The 22,381-nt window shown below is 43.0% G+C and overlaps 1 protein-coding gene across 2 annotated transcripts in view; it reads right to left on the bottom strand.

The window, feature by feature from the left end:
- scara5 (scavenger receptor class A, member 5 (putative)) overlaps positions 1–22,381 on the bottom strand; it is a 314,240-nt gene that overhangs the window by 26,149 nt on the left and 265,710 nt on the right. For both annotated transcript variants that reach the window (XM_068025691.1, XM_068025686.1), the window contains exons 7-8: positions 20,820–20,873; positions 14,808–14,999 (exon numbers count right to left, since the gene is read on the bottom strand). In XM_068025691.1, coding sequence (XP_067881792.1) covers positions 14,808–14,999; positions 20,820–20,873 — 246 coding nt within the window. The remainder of the gene's footprint in view (positions 1–14,807; positions 15,000–20,819; positions 20,874–22,381) is intronic.

Genomic DNA, 22,381 nt, shown 5'->3' with positions numbered 1-22,381 from the left:
TGCTATTTTCTTACCTAGCTCCCTAAATTCTGACTGCAAGACCACATCCCTCTTTCTACCTATGTCGTTGGATGTGGACCACGACTGCTGGCTGTTCACCCTCCCCTTTAGGATGCTCTGCAGCCGCTCAGTGACATCCTTGACCCCAGCATCAGGGAGGCAACACACTATCCTGGATTCACCTCTGCGGCCGCAGAAACGCCTGCCTATTCCCCTGACTATTGAATCACCTAACACTCTGGCTCTTCCAGTCTTCCCTATACTCCCCTGTGCAGCTGAACCACCCGTGGTGCCATGGACTTGGCTCTGGCTGCACTCCCCAGTTGAAGCATCACTTTCCTCAGTATTCAGAACTGAATACCTGTTGGAGAGTGAGATGCACTCCCTGCCTGATTCTTTTTGACTGTCTGGTGGTTACCCATTTTCTCTCTCCCTGCCTACTCTTAAGCTGTGGGGTGACCACATCTATAAAACGTGCTATCCACATAGCTCTCATCCTTATGGATGCACCGTAGTGTCGCCAGCTGCTGCTCAAGTTCCAAAACCCAGTGCTCAAGCTGCTTCAATTGATGACACTTCCTGCACAAATGGTTCTCCAGGATACGGGATGCATCCTGGAGCTCCCATGTAGCACAGGAGGTGCACTCTCGAGGTTGAAGTAACCCTGCCATTCCTTTATTTATTAGTTGACCCTTTGCTACTGCTAAAAAAAACCTTACCAATACTACAACAGCTTAGAATTATTAATAAAACCTTACTAGTACTGATAAATCCTACTAAAAATCAATACAGTTCACTAGTTAAAATAAACCTTACTCAAAAAAAACCAGCTACTCACTTGTTCCTTTATTATTAAGCTATTTACACATACACCCTAACAGTAAAGTACTAACCCAGATATTTAGAGTTATTCCCTAACAGCAGTCGGTCACCAACCAATCACCTTGCAGCTTTCATGTGATGTCACTGCTCACTTCGTTTTCAAACTGCCTGGACTCCTCTCCGCTCCTGTTTTCTGTTCTCCCGGAAGGTAGGCCACAACCCTTGGGCTCTATTTATCTGATCCTCGCTCTGTATACTTCCTGCAGGTCTGCTCCTCTCCGCTGCTCTCCCGGAAGGTAAGTGATGTTGTAGAGGCATTTGAGAAATTTAAAAGAAAGTGCTGATTGACATTCACTAGTTTTCTAAAAGGCATGAGTGAAGAGGAGAGGGTCAGCTGTGGGCAGGAGATAAAGGATTAAATTTGTTTAATAGTTGGGATCTGATTGAAGAGAATAGCAGAAAGCAAGACTAAATTTTTGAAAAATTCAACGCCCATCTCCAGCCAAAATCAAATCATCAGATCTACCAATATGAATTTCAAGGCTTCAGACAGGAACTAGGTGAGCCCATTGAGAATTTCCTAACAAGATTGAAAAATGCAGCCAGAAAATGTAAATTTAAAACAACAGATGGAAGGCAGCTAGATCAGCTAATTTTGGATTTTGCACTGCCTGAAATATGGTAATTGAAAAGGACAAGCTCACAATATCACATGCTGTAGACAGTGCCAGAGTGCATGAAGCCACGAGCAGACAGATGAACACACTGACTACCCAAACGGCTAGCCTTCAGTTAAGCCAAGAGAAAGGCAGCAGGGTTAACTGTATGTTCTTTGTCATTGAAACAGATGGTCCTGCTATCCTGGGGTTGAGCAGTTATGAAGAGCTGCAGATTATCTCAGTAAACCATGAGGTGAAGGAGGCAACACCCATTGAAGAGTGCCCTCCAATCAGAAGCAAAGAAGATCTGGTACAAAGGTACACAGAGTGTTTTGATGAAACAGTTGGTTGCTTTGAAGATTTTGAGTATCACATCACTGTTGACCCAGCGATAAAACCAGTGATTCATCCCCCACTTAAAGTACCAATAGAACTAAAAGGAAAGCTTGACATAGAGCTCCAAGAGATTGAAGAAAAGAAGGTGATCGTCAGAGTCACAGAGCCTACAGATTGGGTAAATTCTATTGTGGTGAGAGAGAAGCCAAATGGACAGCTAAAAGATTGTCTGGATCTCAAAGATCTTAATCAAGCCATAACAAGGAATCACTACCCTATTCCAACACTGGAAGAGATCACACCAGCACTGGCAGGGACAAAAGTTTTTAGCAAGCTTTATGTCAGAAATGGCTACTGGAACGTGAAGCTTGATGAGGAATTTTCTCTGTTGACAACATTCAACACATCCTTTGGATGGTGCAGATTTCTGCGTCTACCTTTTGGCCTTAAAGGGAGCCGGAATGTATCCGAGCAGAAAGCAGATGAGACATACCAAAGATGTAAAGGAGCAGTCGGCATAGCTGATGATATCCAGATATATGGTGTAGATGGAAAAGATCATGACTACCATCTACAAGAAACCATGCAGAGAACCAGGAAAGGTGGGATCAAGCTAAATGCAGACAAATGCATTGTGAAAATGACAAAATGCCAGTTCTTCAGAATGTTGCACACACCTGTCGGACTCAAAGCCAAGTCCTGAAAGAATCACTGCCATCTCTGGGATGGAAGCCCCAAGGGACAAGAGAGAGTTGAGAAGTTTCCTTGGCTTGATCCAATACATGAGCTTCTTCATACTGCAGATGTCGGAACAGACAGCAAATCTGCGGGAGCTGATGAAAGAAGATGTAGAGTACCAGTGGTCAGAGTCACATGACAGGAGTTTCAACAAACTCAAAAAGGTAGTATGCAAGGAGACAAGTCTTTCATACTACGACAGAAAAAACCTGTCACTCTGTAGCAAGTAGATGCTTCTACAAAAGGACTGGGAACAGTCCCAGTAGAAGACGGAAAACCAATAGCAATTACATCCAAAGCTTTAACCTCAGCTGAGACCAGATATGCCAACATAGAAAGAGAACTTTTGACAGTCGTGTATGTATGTGAGAAGTTCCCTACTGTTACATTCACGCAAGGAGAAATTATGAACTATAAAATGAACTGATGAATTGAACTCGAAACAGACACCTTTTTCTGCAAAACAAGATGGAGTAAGAGATCAGATGACCTCTCCTGTACTGCAAATACACATGGCAACTGCTGGAACTCTAAACAAATTGCCATGTCTGGTCAAGTGTTGAATAAAGCATTAGAAATGTCAATGGCCCATTCAATGTTAATGGCTACTCCTCTTCAACAATTGAGCTAACAATGACTTTGCAGGCATAAAGACTCCACACTCAAACTCAGAATAATGAGTGTGAAAAAAATACCACTTTATCAAGATGGCATAGAGAAGAGCAATGTCCAAATCTATCGTCTAACAATGGCCACACCAGCAAACACCATTTATGAAAACACAGTGAGAGAGAAACTTGGGTCACCTGACAGAAGCCAAGTCTCTGATAAGGAGTTTTTGATAAGAGACATTTTCTGTGCAAAAGCCAGAAAGAAGAGAGACCCATCCCAGCAAGAGGAAGGACCCTGCCAGAACACCATCTTGAAAGTACTTACAGGCAGAAATGAAATGTGACCTTGAATCTCCCTACCTGAGAAATTGTAACCGGATTTTTTGCTATTGAACAGTGACTGAGACTTATCCAAAGAAGTCTGCAGCAAAGCATCCGTCCATCTGAAACTTTCCACAGTTTGACCTCGGTGAACCAGGAAAAAGGGAAAATAGGCCTGCACTGCTTTAATCTTTCTCCTGGTGTTACGACCAGGTGAGAAAGGTATCTAGGGGTCCCTCTCAGCCTTCACCCGGTCTTACTGTAACAGGGTTTGATTTTAAACACACCGTGTTTTGAGCTCCCCTTGGTGAATCCTTGTTCACCACTTTCCAATTATCAGGCAAAGAAATGAGCACAAACAGGCTTTCTTAGGTTTAAAGAAGAAAGATTGAAGTTTATTAAAACTTAAACTTAAACTCTAATTCGGTTGACGCCTATGGATACACTACGCGCCAATGCTAGCATGCATATGCGATACACAGATGCAAATAGAGACAGAAAAGAGCAGAATAAAAATAAAGTGTAAAAGTTTGAGGCAATCTCTGAAGAGGGTTTTTTTTTGTAACTATGCTTCGAGCTCGTTGTAATCCTTGCTTGCAGGTAGATCTTGCTTTTCGTTGGGGCCCAATATTCTTCTTAAACCTTGTTCACTGTAGGAGACTTTTCTCTCTTGGGGTTCATGTGTCTTAAATGGATTCGAAAGCTGGTGAGAAAGAGATGGGAGCTGACAGGAGAGAGAGGTTCTCAGTCCAGGAGCACAGAGCATTTTGTCTTCAAACACTGTTACTCCAATTTAAAATTCTCAGTTCAAAACTCAGCAACAGTCAGTTAGTCATGTGACTAAGCTGGTCTGACCACGTCTGTTCTGTGTATTGGGAGCCGAGGATAGCTCCTTTGTTCCAACACTCTCTGCTAGTATGCAAAAATGTCTTCCCAGCCAGGTGCTTGGCAGCCCCCTGTAATAGGCCTTCTCTTCTTTCAACAATTTGAGATTTAATGTCCATGTGGCAAAATTAATATGCCTCAATCTTGGCAGGTGGGGGCCAGAATGACACTGGGGAAACAAGCAAGGTTTCACAACAAACTCTTTTTAAAATTATCAGACCTAAATACATGCTATCTTTTAATATCTACCTTTTCTTGTGTGTGTGTCAGTGTGTGTGTGAGCATGTGTGTGTGAGAGAGAGTGGGTAATGTTGCAAATGTTTTCGGGTATTGTTTAATAAACATTTACCTTTCTTTAAACCTATGAGAAAACTTGTCATTTGTCTGTTTATTGACCATTAAAATGCTCAAGGGTTAAAACACAATTCTAATAAAAACACAGTGTTTGGTCAGTTGAGAAGTGAAAAAGGGAAACCACTCCTATCATTTCCCACCTGTAACAATACATATCTCTATGGGAGAAAGTTCAAAGTGGAGCGTGATCATCATCCACTGGAGCAAATCTACAAGAAAAATCTATGTAAAGCACCAGCCAGACTGCAGAGGTTACTCTTGAGGCTTCAGAGTTATGATTTCACTCTGAAATGTAATCCAGGAAGAGAAATGATGCTGGCAGACACCCTATCTCGGTTGTCGCCACAAGATCAAAGATCTAGTTTTAAAGATTCATCACCTGGTGAATGTAAAATCACTGAAACTGAGCCTTATTAGAGATGAGACCAGCAAAGCCAAGGAGTTACAGATGCTTTCTCAGCAAGTGATCCAGTGATGGCCTGATAAGATACAACAAACACAGCCAGCAATACGGCACAACTGCTCTATGCGGAAAGATTGGATAGGCTGGGGTTGTTTTCCATGGAACAGAGGAGGCTGAGGGAAGATTTGATTGAGATGTACAAAATTGTGAGGGGCCTGGAAAGAGTAGATTGAAAGGGCCTATTTACCCTGAGATCAGTGACTAGTGGGCAGAGATTTAAAGTGATTGGTAGAAAGATTAGAGGGGAGATGAGGAAAAATGCTTTCACCCTGAGGGTGGTGGGGGTCTGGAACTCACTTCCTGAAAGAGTGGCAGAGGGAGAAAATTTCATCTCATTTAAAAGGCACCCGGATATGCACCTGAAGTGCTGTAACCTGCAGGGCTTGGACCAAAGGCTGGAAAGTGGGACTAGGCTGGGTGACTCTTTTTTTGTGGCCAGTGCAGACACAATGGCCTCTTTCTGTGACATAAACTTTCCATGATTCTATGATTCAGTGACAATGGCACCCCAATTCACTTACAGAGAATTTAAGGAATTTGCTGAACAGTATGGGTTCGACACCATCACCTCAGCACTACACTACCCACGGGGACACATAGAAAGACATGCCGAGACAGTGAAAAGAACCCTTGCCTAATGCCGTGAGATGAAGGAAGACTCAAACCTTGCCTTATTGTCACTGTGATCCACACCTCTCAAGGCTGACATGAAATCACCTGCAGAACTGTTGAATGGAAGAAAGTATAAGACAACTCTTCCAAGCAAAATACATCCTCCAAGTGACCAGGAGGAAGTGAGACAACAACTCACTGAAGCACTGGTAAGAGGAGATCAACACTTCAACAAGCATGCTAAATCCATACCTGAGCTGTTGAAAGGACAAACTGCACATGTACAGGATCCAATCATGAAAACCTGGAGCCCAGAAAAAGCTGTTGATGAAGCTGAGACTCCAAGGTCATGCATCATTGAGACCAAAACCGGTAAGCAAATCAAAAGGAACAGAATCCATATTCAACCTACACCAGAGTTGTAAAAACAGAAAAGAGCATCAACAACACTGGAAAGTTCACTATCCAGTGAGACAACATCAACAACGTCACCAGCAAGTGACACAACATTAGCAACAGCAAGCATGATTCCTACTTCACCAGGAGCAACATACACATCTTCGCCTGTGCAGCATGCCAACTAGCACTGAGAGCAAAGAATGCCAAATCTACAAGATGGAGGCACAACATCTTATCACCTAAGTGATACCGTAAATAATATTTTTAGAAAATAAAACATGCTATAAAAAAAGACTTTAAAAGGGGTTTGATTTATTTCTGAAGGTCGATTTTATGCCACAACTGTACAGGGCATTGGTGAGACCGCACCTAGAGTACTGTGTACAGTTTTGATCACCTTATTTAAGGAGGGACATACTTGCATTGGAAGCAGTTCAGAGAAGGTTCACTAGCCTGATTCCTGGGATGAAGGGGTTTGTTTTATGAGGAAAGGTTGAGCAGGTTGAGCCTATACTCATTAGAGTTTAGAAGATTAAGAGGTGATCTTATTGAAACATATAAGATTCTGAGGGGGCTTTAAAGGGTAGGTGCTGAGAGGATGTTTCCCCTCATGGGGGAATCAAGAACTAGGGGGCATAGTTTCAAATTAAGGAGTCTCCCACTTGAGATAGAGATGAGGATGAATTTCTTCTCTCAGAGAGTCGTTAGTGTTTGGCATTCTCTTCCTCAGAGAGCTGTGAAGGTAGGGTCATTGAATATATTTAAGGCTGAGTTAGACAGATGTTTGATTGACAAGGGAGTCAAGGGTTATGGTGGGCAGGTAGGAAAGTGGATTTAAGGCCACAATCAGATCAACAATGATCTTATTGAATGGTGCAGCAGGCTCAAGGGACTGAATGGCCTACTCCTGCTCCTATTTCTTATATTCTTATGTTCACACTGGGTCTGGTGTCTGCCTCAGTTTCTCTCTGTCTCCTTCTCTCAGTGTCTCGGGTCCCTTCCCCATTTCTCTTCCTCTCTGTATGTGTCTCAGTGTCTTTCCTCTCTCCCATTCTTTATGTCTCCCTTTCTGTCTCTCTCTTTATCTGTCTTCCTCCTTCTCGCAGTCTCTCTCCCCTTCTCCCTCTGCCTCAGTATTTAAATGTTTATGACAGTTTTAAAAACTCTATAAAAGTGTTAAAAGTATTTAAAAGTTTATGACAGTTTTCAAAAAGCATTTAAAGTGTTTAAAAATATTTAAAATCATAATAAAACAATCACCTGCCTTTGAGCTGAAGACTGACTTCAAGGGACGTGTCTTCAACTTGTGACTTCAATAGGGGTATGGCTTTGCCAGCAATGCACCTTGCTGCTAGGCCTCACAGATCGTTTCGTCGGTGGGCCATGCTGCAGAAAAAATTGAAATTCTCGCTGCAGCCAATGAATCAGGTAAGTTCATATTTCTCTGTGCAGTCAGCTTTGCCGCTGACAGCAAAATTTAGGCCAATGTAGTACTTAGGGGGCATATCCCCACAGCACAATAATACCCCTAATTCTGGCACAATTAGGAGGATTAATTATGGCATGGACTTCATTGTACATATTCTGCACTGCAGTTTGCAGGTGATGCAGAGGGATTATGAGCCATGACAATAGTGGGTATCTCTGGTCTCCCAGGATCGAACCCTTCATTCACTAGGTATCTGTAAAAAAAGAGCACTGTTGACTGCCTCTGCGTAACTCATCATATGTGCTGTTGAGAAATCTGGCAACACATGCATAATCTTATGGTGATGGTCAGATATAAAATGATCATTGACATCCTACATTCACTAGGCAGTTGCAAACCTCAGGAAGAAGGTGTTGCGTGTATTGGCACCCCTACTTCTGCACCATGCACCATGACCACCTCCAGGCACTTACCCATTGTCTCTCGAGACAAGGAGGCCAAAGAAGAAGAAGAAGAAGCTTATTCATACCACATGGTGAATTTTACCTGTCGTCTCTTTTATATGAATACTTCTGTAACTTTGAATAGTTTTCCATGCTTAAGTATTTGAATCTGTCAATTGGATAGCTTTAATAGTGCTCTGTTAAAATTTGCAGGGTTGTGGGGAAAGGGCAGGGGAGTGGGACTAATTGGTAGCTCTTTCAGGGAGCTAGCACAGGAATGATGAACCAAATGGTCTCCTTCTGTGCTGTATGATTCGATGATTAAAAGCTCCCGTTCTATTTGATATCTATTGATGAAGGTTTGATAGTCAGAACAAGAAACAAGTCAAGAACCAGACTCTCAGTCTTTCTCTTTGGGATAAAGCATCAGCATCCCAAAACATTTAACTCTTTGGGCTAGAAATTGGTCTGTGACATTTATTGGGCACAGGGCAAATTTTGTGCTGCCCCCTTACTTAAATCATTGGAGTATGCAGCCCAGTGTGACCCGAGCTGCTGGCTGGCTGCAGGCTCAACAGGGGCCCGAAGAGCACATGTTCCAGCTAGCCTCAAGTTCTTAAAGATGGTCTGTCTGTCTTAAAGGGAAGCTGCACTGGATAACAGAAGGTTATTGCTGATTGAAATTGGTGCAAACCTGAAGAAGGAGTATGGAGCACCAGGCCAGAGAAAGGGTTCCCAGGTTCACAGATGGACAGCTGGAGATGGTAGTGACCCAGATGGACAGAAGAGAAGCCTTTTTCTGTGGGGGGATGGGAGCAGGGGACAAAGGAGGACAGTGCTGGAGTCTGGCCCTGAAGACATGGCAGCAGTGCTGCAAGAAGCTTAATGACCTCACACGCACAGTCAAGGTCAGTGAATGCATCCTCACATCATATCTCATACCTACCAAGCCTCTCATGCTGTTCAATGTACCACACCTCCATCACTCACCCATCAGCACTTATTGACACTCAGAACTCATGCCTAACATTCAAATATTCCACTAAAACAAAATACTGTGGATGCTGGAAACCTGAAACAAAAACAGAAAATGCTGGAAATACTCAGCAGGTTCTGATGAAAGGTCACATGGATCTGAAACATTAACTCTGTTTTTCTCTCCACAGATGCTGCCTGACCTGCTGAGTATTTCCAGCATTTTCTGTTTTTGATTCAAATACTCTGCCTCCTCCACATAGGCATTCCAATAATGCCAGCCTAACATTTACCTCTCACTGCCTCTACACACCTCCAGCTATTCAGCTTTGGCAGGTACATCACCCAAACACAGTGCAACAAAATTACTGGCATTCTATCTCTCTCTTGCAAGGTTGCTCAGAACAAGAGGGAGCACCAGAGAACCAGCAGTGGACTGGCACAGATCCATTCATTGAGCCTGATGGAGGAGATGGTGCTGCAAATCATGGGGCCAGCTCCAACAGAGCTTGTGGCATCCGGCATCGTCAAGACCATCGATGATGACAGTAAGTTACTGTCCCTTCTCAACTCCCTCCGCACCCTCAACCTGATAGCTGGCATAAAGTGAAAGCTACAGATAGTGTGGCCATCCCAACCCTGACTCCAACCCTCCCTATCTACTTTTATACTTTCAAACACTCAAGAACTCCCAACTGGCATGTCACAGCATACCAAGGAGGAAGAGAGAGAGCAACACCACACCAGTGATGACGAAGCATCGTCACTTGATCTGACACTCGCAACCAACAGCTCAGATACTGGCACATCGCGTACCTTAGAGGCTAGTACACTCGAGATCTGCATGTGGTAAGTCACCAGACATGAGTGGGCTGCAGCCAGGCTGGGGGATCAAATAGCTCGTATGCCAGCTCATCGATGGGCGAGGTTGCAGATGAGTTCTGATACTAGGAAGTCAGTTGAGGACTTTGCTGGGATGACATGCAGGAGAATGCTGATGAACATGCACACTGAGATTCTGGGTGCATTGGCAGGCCTGCCAGACAGTAGGTAGGACCGACTGGTGCAAGATGAATGTAACTTGGCTGCTTCCAGGATGATGGGCATTCATTGACATGATGTTCTTGGCATGATCGTGCACCAACTGCATGTTTATGGAATGGAACCCTTTGCGGTTCCTGTACTTCACCCCCTTGTCATGGGGGTTGCTCAGATCCATACGCGTGAAATCGATGGTGCACTACACCATTGGAAATCCCACTATGCTTGCGAAGCCACATCCCCTTTAATTCTGCTTGTTCCTCTTCAGCGCGAGTACAATGTACTGTCCTCATCTGGAGTAGATTGGCTTCCATGACTCCTGAATGTTTGCATGTACTAGGATATGTTGGAGATGTCTCTTGCTCCTCCTGGAAAGATCCAGACGCATAAAAATTTAAGGTCAGGTTGTCGGAGGTGTCACACTCCAGTGACCACCTCCTTGTTGAACCCGAATCACCTCCTGGGTCAAGTGGGGGTAGAAGAAGTGCTCTCCAAAAACCTTCAGTGGCTAGGGCCTTCTGTGGAGAGCCCTCCTCCTCCTGCTCCTCCTCCCTCTTCACAAAGCTTCCCCTCTCTGCAGCTTCTGCTCCATCTCATTTTTCATGTTGTAAACCAAGAACCCCTATAACTCGACAGCAATTCCTGTGTCCTCCCTATGGATCCAAATTTCACACCCTGTGTGTCTAGCAAGGTAACTACAAACTTGCTACAAAGGCGCTATTCACAATTTACATGATTCTGCCACTCCCACTGCAGTACAGGTTTTATTCTCACAAGTCACAGATAAAGTTATTGCAGAATGGGAATGATAAATTCACTCTGATTCAATAGGGGTGCTTCTATGAAAATGAAGCAAACACCCTCGAATTATCAGCTGTGCCTTGGACAGCGAAAAATATAAAGCTTATAATTACTGACGTCTCTGAGAGAGAGACAGAAAAAACAGAGAGGCAGACAGGTGCATCTTAATTTCTGTTTGTTTCAAAGAAAGAAGTTGAATTTTGTAATCAAACAAAGCTTCTTTGAGATAAATGGATGGGGAAGAATTGGAGGGGAAAAGAAGGCAGGGAACAGGTGGGGTATAATGGTGAGAGGGCTTCTGGCCTCTTAACACTTGTCCTTGAGGAGATCAAGTGAGAGTGAGAGGAAAGTGAAGGGTGTGAGTGACAATAGAGTGTGGGTGAGGGTAGGATACATGGCTCTGGTGGATAGTTCAAAGTGAAGGAGGTAAATATAAATGAGTGCAAATAGAAGTAGTGATGGGGAATATGAAACTGAGGGGATGGTAAGAATATGGAAAGGTAGAGAATGGGATGGGGGGGTGAAGCGATGGGAGGAAGCATGAGTGATGGGGTTAAGGAATGGGAAGGGAGTCACAGAGGGCTGCGGGCCACAATTATCCTGAAGGCGCTACCAGAAAATGTAATCTGCAGTCATCAATGCACACTACACCATGTGAAGCACCACTTCCCAGTTGAAAGGAAAGAAGAAAAGACAGGGAGAGAAACAAAGAAAAGAGTTAAAGAAAGAGAAACAGAAGAGAAGGGAAAGAGAGCCAGAGGCAGATGAGGAACAGGAGGAAACAGAGAGAGAAACAGCAATACAAAGGCAATGGAGATAGCTAAGAAATATATCATGTTCTCCAACTTACCATGTGCAATGCCATGGGAACTCACTTGGTGGATATAATGGCATCATTTTTGTTCTGGAGTCAGGGCCCTGATATCAGGATCATTTCTGGGTCACGACCCCCCATGGCGCCGGCTTGACACGCCCATCGCAATTTTTAAAAGAATGGTTAATAAATGACCATAAGGAGCTCTCGCTGTCCAATTAAGGATGGCAGGTGGGTTCCCAACACTGAGAGAGTGGCAGCCTGCCAATGTGGGTAAATGAGATAGGTGGTCTCAAGTTGAAGGCGCTCTCTCAGCGCTTCTAAATTTTTGAAATTAAAAATGGCCACAGTTGCCAGGCCGCCACTGTGGAGCCTGTGGCCGCAGCTGTGGTCATCTTTCTACATCGGCAGTGGTGGGTTTAAATGATTCTGGAGCGCTGGTCACAGCGCCACCACCCCGCCCCCAGTCTGCTGCCTCCTTTCATTGGCAGTGGTTCAGCCATTGCAGGGGGATAATTTCAGTCCGCGTGGGAGAGAGGCCTTAATAGGCCTCTTAATTGCCTTAATTGGATACCCACTGCTTGCGGGCAGGTAGTTGTTTCATCTCCTACCCGGGCTCTTTGAAAAGGACCCAGAGTGGGAAATTCCAGGCCTGCCTACCTCTTGTCCTGCTCTGGAGCCAATTGAAAATTTGGCTCAATATGTGCTAGTTGGAATATGTCATGTATTGGCTCTTTCTAAGATTGAAAAAGAACTAGAGGTCTGGCCTCGTTCCTGAGGAATAAGATATCTGCCCATAAAAATTACAACACCCCCTTGTGAGGGAGAAATATTCAAACCAGACAGGAAGCCGGGAGTACAGTTTACATCTTCCTCAAGAACCACAAACATGAAAAGCCAATCTAACAGCGCCATGAGCCAAAAATTGTTCCTGCCAAGGTATCGCTATCCTAGTGACCACCAACTGAAGCCCTGATCCTGAAACATTCATGCATTAATGTCAGGGCATTGAAAAAAATCTTGCCGTGGGATCATAGTAAAACATGGTCCTGCAATTACATATTAGGAAAATAGATAACTCCATCAACATGTAAGTCAATATACGATTCTAAAATTATTTTTTTTTAAAAATTAAATATTGTATTATGGTTGTGCAATAAAAATTCTCACATGTATTTGGTTTATTGATTAGTTTGCTATGATCATGTGCTTTCTAGGAGTTTGTTGTAATGAATTGAAGCATGGTGCAATACCGCTAAAGTTTAGTCTATGCAGATTGTGGTGTCCAATGATAGTCAAACTAATAAAACAATGGGCCACTTTGTTCTCATCAGAAAAATCTTGTATGAAGTATGATTTTGATTAAAATCAGCAATAAAGTGTGACAGGGCAGGACTTCCACTTGTTAAATTAAGCTATTTTGGGCAGGCTACCATTTAGGGGCAACTGGGGGCTTGTCCGGAGGGGGTGTCCCACCTTCTCCATTGATGCTGGCATTGGGAAGGGTGTGGTGTGGAGCAGGATGGAGTAGTAACAATGACCCCTACCATAAGATTATTTCATTGGGTTAGTGAAGGGACTGAGATCTAACTGGCTTCATAGAATCATAGAACGAACACAGCACAGAATCACAGAATAATACAGTGCAGAAGAGGCCCTTCAGCCAATCGAGTCTGCACTGATGCATTAAAACACCTGACCTGTCTACCTAATCCCATTTGCCAGCACTTGGCCCATAGCCTTGAATGTTATGAGGTGCCAAGTGCTCATCCAGGTACTTTTTAAAGGATGTGAGGCAACTCGCCTCTACCACCCTCCCAGGCAGGGCATTCCAGACCGTCACCACCCTCTGGGTAAAATATTTCTTCCTCAAATCCCCCTTCAACCTCCTGCCCCTCGCCTTAAACTTGTGTCCCCTCGTAACTGACCCTTCAACTAAGGGGAACAGCTGCTCCCTACCCACCCTGTCCATGCCCCTCATAATCTTGTACACCTCGATCAGGTCACCCCTCAGTCTTCTCTGCTCCAGCGAAAACAACCCAAGCCTATCCAACCTCTCTTCATAGCTTAAATGTTCCATCCCAGGCACCATCCTGGTGAATCGCCTCTGCACCCCCTCCAGTGCAATCACATCCTTCCTATAATGTGGCGACCAGAATTGCACACAGTACTCCAGTTGTGGCCTTACCAAAGTTCTATACAACTCCAACATGACCTCCCTGCTTTTGTAATCTATGCCTCAATTGATAAAGGTAAGTGTCCCATATGCCTTTTTCACCACCCTATTAACCTGCCCTTCTGCCTTCAGAGATCTATGGACAAACACGCCAAGGTCCCTTTGTTCCTCAGAACTTCCCAGTGTCAGGCCATTCATTGAATACTTCCGTGTCACATTACTCCTTCCAAAGTGTATCACGTCACACTTTTCAGGGTTAAATTCCATCTGCCACTTTTCTGCCCATTTGACCATCCCGTCTATATCTTCCTGTAACCCAAGACACGCAACCTCACTGTTAACCACTCGGCCAATCTTTGTGTCGTCCGTGAACTTACTGATCCTACCCCCCACATAGTCATCTATGTTGTTTATATAAATGACAAACAATAAGGGACCCAGCACAGATCCCTGTGGTACGCCACTGGACACTGGCTTTCAGTCACTAAAACAACCGTCTGTCATCACTCTCTGTCTCCTACAGCTAAGTCAATTTTGAATCCACCTTATCAAGTTACCTTGTATCCCATGTGCATTTGCTTTCTTGATAAGTCTTCCAGGTGGGACCTTGTCAAAGGCTTTGCTGAAATCCATGTAAACTACATCAACTGCACTACCCTCATCTACACACCTAGTCACAGAAGGAGGCCATTCGGCCTGTTGAGTCTGTGCTGGCTCTCTGCAAGAGCAATTTAGCTGCACCCAATCCCAAATTCCACCCTCAGCAAGATTGTGTAATTTTGATGTTACAAAAACACAAGAATTTCTACATAGGGCATAAATTTAAATGGAAAATGAGCTGCTGGTCATCCAACATAAAACTTGGTTGACGAGAAGATAAAACCGAACACTCGTTGACATTTTCACTTTCTGAGAAATAGAATGTTACCTTGTCCAAATTTATTTGCTGTATGAATTTCAGAAGCTTCTTTATAACCGAGCATCCTGCAGATCACTTCTGCATCCTGCTTGTCCCATTTATCATCGCACACTGTTCCCCATAGCTGGTCATAGAAAACCTCCACCCTGCCTTCATGAGGTCCTGAGCCATTCACCAGTCTTATGACAGGTCCAATTTCTCCTAATAAAAATATATTAACAAACTGATTAACATCCAACCAAGATAAATATCTCTCCAGGACATGATGGTTTCCATCCCTGCATATTAAAAGACATAGACAAAGAAATTGCAGATGTGTTCCAAAGCTCTCTATATTCAGGAATTGCACCTTTGGATTGGAAAATTGCAAATATCGCTCCATTATTTAAGAATGAAAGGAAGGAATGAAAAAATGCAACTAGACCTGTCAGTTTAACATCAGTTATGGGAAAGCTACTGGAATCTTTCCTTGGAGACAGAGTGACTGATCACTTGGAAAAGTATGAACTGATCAAGGAATCAGCATGGATTTGTGGTCTAACTAATCTAGTTGAATTATTTGAGGAGGTTACTGACACAAGCGATTATTCGCAAAAATGAAAGTGCACAGAATTGGAGGTAGCCTTATGACATATATCGATATTGGTTGGGAGGTAGGAGACACAGAGAGTAGGGAAAAACAAAATAAATGTAGCTATTTACTCACAGCAGACCTGCGAGTAAGTAATACAGAGGATGGGCATAATGTCAGTGCACAGCACTATTGCAAGTGAACATAACCACACAGTTTAATCATTACAGCATGGCCTCAACAGCTGCATCAGCAGTGTATGAACAACAGCAGTGTGTGAGGCTGTTAGTGTGCTGTGAAACTGCTCCATAAAAGTACAATGCATGTATTTACAGGAATTGAACTGCAAGTTGCTGTACTGGAATAGTTGACTAAACACTTTAATGGGGTCAGTTAGGTATAATTTTCAGCAAAAGAAATTTCCTTTACAGCACATTATGAATAGCAAACTACAAAAAATTCAAGAAATTAAATTTTACTTAATGAATTATTAAAGTACTTAGAATGTGTGAGTGCACACGATGGGCTGAATTTTCCCAGCCCCATGGGGGATGGAGGTGAGACTGCCAGCAAAATGGGGGGAGCTGCATCAGGATACGTCCCCGATGCATGTTGAGGTGCCTTCGCACTCACCTTTCTGCCTCAGCAATGCCCACCTCTCCCGGTGGGACTGCTGTGTGTCCAGAACTGTGGACCCTCTGATTGGGCCTCCAGACTCGGGAACCTGCCTGCTGTCCTTAATAGGATGGCAAGCATGCTGATAACATGAGCAAGCTAGCGATGCCCATATAGGGTCAATGTTGGGGTCCTGACGCCCCCTGGAAAGTTCAACCTGATATTGCAGTTTAAGTGGCATTACATAAGAACATAAGAAATAGGAGCAGAGTAGACCACTCGGCCCGTCGAGGCTGCCCCGCCATTCACTATGATCATGGCTGATCATGGGCTTCAATTCCACTTTCCTACCCCCTTCCTATATTCCTTGATTCCCTGAGAGACTAAAAGTCTGTCAATCCCAGCCTTAAATGTATTTAATGACGGTGCATCCACTACCTTCTAGAGAATTCCAAAGATTCACAACCCTTTGAGTGAGTCCTAAATGGTCAGTTCCTGAAAGGGTGAATATTTATAGCCTTTCACTGGAGCGTTGAAAGTAGCTGTGGTGCTCAGCTTTTACATCTAAGAGTTGATTTCACAAATGCATATTCGTGGAGGGTGAGGTTGTCCATTGAGAGCCAGGTCTTCATAAAATCAGCCCAACTTATTTTATTATCTTCCTTTACCAATTAGCTCCCCCAGCTGGCGGGGTAGGTGTGGGCTAAAAGTTGAGCCACTTGTTTGCTTGCCTTGGATTCAAGCCATCTGTATCAGTAGTTGCCTGCACTGGGTATGCATCAGTATCTGGACTATGTTCTTTGCTGATGTCACTGTTCGATCACTATTTTCTGATACTGTGGGCACTTGCAGTTACTGTGGGTACTGCAGGCTCCATACCTACAGCTGCAGCCTGCTCCCATCCAGTGAAAGCCAAACTTGTCAATCAGGCTGACCTCCAGACTGGAAAGCTGTCAAAAAAATGCATTGACAAGGCTAGAACAAAAAAAGGACACAGAGGTTGTGAAGTTATGGAGTTGCTGATTGAAGCAGGACTGTATCAACGTTTAAGAATAGGTTAGATAGATGGTTCAAAGGAGAAGGGAATGAAGCAAAATGGGAACAGGAGAGGTACATGGGATTAGAGCCACAACCCAGGTGGAGGGTAAACACCAACATGGACTGGCTGGGCCAAGGTGTATGGTAGCATAGTGGTTACGTTACTGGACTAGAAATCCAGAGGCATGGTTTAGTATTCCCAAGAATGTTTAGTTCAAATGCTGCCAGTCTGAAAATTTGAATTCCTTTTTTGAAAAAAGTCTGAAAATGAAAAGCTGGTATCAGTAAAATTGATCATGAAACTGACAGATTGTAGTAAAAATCCAACTTTTCACAGATTTCCTTTAGGGAATGAAACTTGATGTCCTTACCTGATGATTCCAATCCCACACCAGCATGGTTGACTCTTAACTGCTTTCTGAAGTGGCCCAGCAAGCAACTACTTTCAGGAAGAAGATTCCCCACCACTCTGGGCCGCGAGGGGCCAACCTTGCCAGTGACAGCCACATCCCAAGAATGCATTTTTAAAAAGTCTGTTTCTGTGTTGTAATTTCTATGTGATTCCATGACTGGGAAATTCCTCAGGGCATTATTTCACTAGAAGTATGGCAGAGACTCCTTTTCTGCACACAAATGGGGTTTCTGCCACACTTCCTAATGAAGTAATGCCAGTGGAGCGAGTGTAGGTCTGAGGAATTTCCTGACCTATATTTCAGTCACTGCACCTTTCTGCTTCTGAGCTTTGCAGACATAATATATAAGTTTTTTTCACTGAAAATCTGACTAAATGAATTGTCCATGCTTTATATAATTTAAAATCAACGTTACTGCTTTGTGGAGAGAGAATGGTTATTAAAAGCTTCTAAAAGTTGGTTGGACACTTCCAATAATCATAGCAGATTAAGAAAGTATTCAGCAAATCAAGGGAAAATGTTATTTTACTGGACATGCATGGTAATTCCACAGAGGAATTCCAATGCTAACTGGGCAAATAGGGACCATTGTTCCCTTCAAAAAAAGAAACAAAGAAAGAGCTTGCATTTATATAACACTGTTGGTTGTCCTAAAATGCCTTAAAGGCAATGGATTAATTTTGAAGTGTAATTACTGTTCCCTTGGCAAATGATTCTATAAACAGCAAATGAGTGAAGGACTAGATAATCTGTATTCATGTTGTTTATTGAGGGGAAAATGTTGGCCAGGACACTAGCAGAATAGCTCTTCTTTGAGTCATACCGAAGGATCTTTTTATGTCCATTTGAGCAGGCAGAGGAAGCCTTGGTTTATTGTCTCATCCAAAAGGTGGCATCACCGACAATACAGCACTTCCTTAGCAGTGCAGTGAAGTGTCAGCCTAGATTATGTGCTGTAGTCTATAATGGGGATTTAACCCACAACTTTCTGAAAATGCTACCAACTGAGCCAAACTGACACTAACAAAATATACGAGAGGCAGGCACCTCCATGTGTGTTGCCAAATCCAGTGGTGGAGAAATAGCCCAGGTTCCACTAAGTTAGAGGGACCTTGGTGTACTTGTCCATAGGTCACTGAAGGCAGCAGCACAGGTCGATAAGGTGGTTAGAGAGGGATATGGGATACTTGCCTTTATTAGCCGAGGCATAGAATATAAGAGCAGGGAGGTTATGGTGGAGCTGTATAAAATGCTAGTTAGGCCACAGCTGGAGTACTGTGTACAGTTCTGGTCACTACACTATAGGAAGGATGTGATTGCACTGGAGAGGGTGCAGAGGAGATTCACCAGGGTGTTGCCTTGGGCTGGAGCATTTCAGCTATGAAGAGAGACGAGTCAGAGGGACCTTGGTGTACTTGTCCATAGATCACTGAAGGCAGCAGCAAAGGTAGATAAGGTGGTTAGGAAGGCATATGGTATACTTGCCTTTATTAGCCGAGGCATAGAATATAAGAGCAGGGAGGTTATGATGGAGCTATATAAAACGCTAGTTAGGCCACAGCTGGAGTACTGTGTACATTTCTGGTCACTACACTATAGGAAGGATGTGATTGCACTGGAGAGGGTGCAGAGGAGATTCACCAGGGTGTTGCCTGGGCTGGTGCATTTCAGCTATGAAGAGAGACTGAAAAGGCTAGGGTTGTTTTCCTTGAAGCAGAGAAGGCCGAGGGGGGACATGATTGAGGTGTACAAGATTATGAGGGGCATTGCTAGGTTAGATAGGAGGAAACTTTTTCCCTTAGCAGAGGGGTAAAGAACCAGGGGGCATAGATTTAGCGTAAGGTGCAGGAGGTTTAGGGGAGATTTGAGGAAACATTTTTTTACCCAGAGGGTGGTTGGAATTTGGAACGCACTGCCTGAAGAGGTGGTGGAGACAGGAATCCTAACAACATTTAAGAAGTATTTAGATGACCACTTGAAACACCATAGCATACAGGGCTACAGGCCGAGTGCAGGAATATGGGATTAGAATAGTTGGGTGCTGTATGGCTGGCACAGACATGATGGGTCGAAGGGCCTGTTTCTGTGCGGTATGACTCTATAACTCTATAATAGGGCAACCTGCCAATCCAATTCATCACATAGAGCTAAATGCCATTATTACCAGAGCTCATTATTGGACAAATACTGGGTGTCCCTGTTCAATGTCCCTGTTCAATGTCCATCTAGAAGGCCTGAGTTGTAAATGTGGATTATTTTGATAATGTGGGAGTTCCTGGCAGTGTTTAACAGCTTGTGATTTATGGCTAACAGATGGTACTGCTAGAAATACTTGCATTTACAAGTAAAAGCAGACCTACAGGGCCCCTTTACATGATATCATGATGGAAAAATCCAAATGCTGCATTACAAATCCAGCCAAAGTGGGCAGAAAGGCATTATAGATATTCAACAGAACATGGATTAACAGTCTTCATAATAAAATATCCAACATGTAAGAATAAAGTAATGAAACCTTTTGGAAGAATATACAGCAACTTGTGCTCGTTATATTGTCTCTCATGTAGGAAAACCACCAATCCCACCTCATACAAATAATTTAAAACATTTCCTTCTTTTACTTCAATATTGTTCCTGGTTTCTGGTTCCCACCATATCTTTTGATCTGGATAAGCCACCATGCTTTTTGAAACAAGATTTCAGAGAGCAGATTAAGATGATAATTGCGAATCAAGTACTCAAAAATAGAATACCTTCCTCCCCATGACATCAGAAGACCAGGAGGAATAATGCCACGAATACACTATCCCTTCTAAGGTCATACACCACCTTATTTGAACATACATCATTGTTCTTTCATCATTGTTGGATCAAAGTTCTGGGATTCCCTATGTAACACCATCATAGCAGCATCATCACCACAAGGCTGCAGAGGTTTAAGATGAAGGCCTATCATCATCTTCTCAGGGCATAAGGAATGAAAAATAAATGGCCTTTACAGTATTGTCCACATGCAGAGATCAAATAAGAAAAAGATAAAAATATCTAACCCCTCCCAATTTAGAAATAACCAAATTAATCCACTGTGATGAAGTAACAAAAAAAAACTGCTGCAGGCTAAAATGAAAAAGGTAAGTGTAAGTGATTTTTGTGGGGTCAGAAGCAGCATGAATGTTCCTCCTGAGCCTCACTGCCAGTCCATCTGCCATTAGTAAACAAGTGAGACTCATTTGAGTAAAACACCAGTGCAGATTTGATAATCTAAATGGCCTGATACTGTGCTCTAACCTTCTCTAATTATACAGTAAACTCTATCTCGGCATGTGAAATGGGCATTTACTACCACTGCACTTTTGATTTTAAAAGATCCACTCAGACACTCACCATTCTCGCCCTTCTCTCCCTTTTCTCCTTTTCTTCCTCTCTCACCTCTGCGACCTTTAAAAGAAATCACAAAAAACATAAATATTAACATACACGAACGTTCATATTGTAAACTGAATTTGAACTTGTGCTTTCTATGCTAGAAGCAGCAATCAAAGTACATGTTAATGAAAAAAGAAAGACTTGGAAATTACAATGATGGTGAAAAGGCATTTCTTCATCATGTCTTTTACCTTTTTGGTGATTGTTTTTGACATAACATGAGGGTTAGTGCTAAACTATTACTGACTTGTAAAATTAGACCCCAATGTGTCCACAACATTTACTGAATATTGCCAGGAGTTGAATAGATTTAAAATATCAGTTATAAAAAAATGCACAAAATATTATAAATTTCAAGTGAATATTCTGAGCATAGAAGGACAGTTTATAACAATAGTGGTGCTGCAGTTTCACCAATGAGTTAAATTAGTTAGATGAATTTTTCAGTTCCTTTTGAACATTTTTTGTAGCAGCTATCTATTTCACTCAACTCAGTGGCAGTGCAAAACTGCTAGATTGAATTCAGATGAATACAATTATGTGTATACTATCTATCATTGATAAACAGTGCATGCAGACAGTGGTAGGTACAACTCAATCAGCAACAAAGGGCAGAAAATATATTTTAAAAATACACTTTGAAATTTGAAAAAGCCACATATAGTTCAGGGGAAGAGAGAGAATCCAGTGACAACCTATTTTAAATTTTAAGCTTGGAATTTAAGTTGGGATTTAAGTTTGAACTGTCATTGTGGGAGTAGATTCATTATTATTGCACACAGCACCAATGGGTTTCTACATTACTTTACGGGGTTGAGCATCCTAGCTAATGCTTGAATGTGTATATGAAATTGGCTGAAATGGAGGCACAAGAGGTCTAGATAGGAGTGTGACGTTAGGCTAGTGAGAGGTACTATGTAGAGTGATGTGGACTCTTCTGTTTCTAAAGTTTTAAAAGATGATTGTTTTGTCTTTATGTAAAGTTAAACCCGGTAGAGATTTTTAAATTCTGTTCATTTAGTTGTAAATGTGATTATTGTTATGATGGGGGGAGGGAGTACTGTGACAAGCAACCCAATGGGAAGCCCTTCCAATAGACAGGCACAGTTTGATATCGGAAACCAGACACACTGCTGGTAAAAATCCTGATAGGTACCCATTGCTGGAAACGATGGTCAGGATTTTCTGCTGTGTGCTCACCAATCCACAATTTTTCTATCAATTAAAATGAATGGTGAAAAATTGAAGGCTGGCAAATGCAGAGTGAAACTCCATAGGTGAGGTGAAAGTTACTGCCCTTGACAGCAAGGCAGCATTTGACCGAGTGTGGCATCAAGGAGCCCTAGTAAAATTAAAGCCAACAGGAATCAGGGGGAAAACCCTCCACTGGTTGGAGTCATACCTAGTGCAAAGGAAGATGGTTGTGGTTGTTGGAGGCCAATCATCTCAGCCGCAGAACATGGCTGCTTCATCAATGACCTTCCCTCCATCATAAGGTCAGAAGTGGAGATGTTCACTGA

Source organism: Heterodontus francisci, chromosome 3 (assembly GCF_036365525.1).
Source record: "Heterodontus francisci isolate sHetFra1 chromosome 3, sHetFra1.hap1, whole genome shotgun sequence".
Classification (NCBI taxonomy): Eukaryota; Metazoa; Chordata; class Chondrichthyes; order Heterodontiformes; family Heterodontidae; genus Heterodontus; species Heterodontus francisci.
The sequence above is the reverse complement of the archived record's forward strand: the minus strand, read 5'-3'. Positions and strand labels throughout refer to the sequence as shown.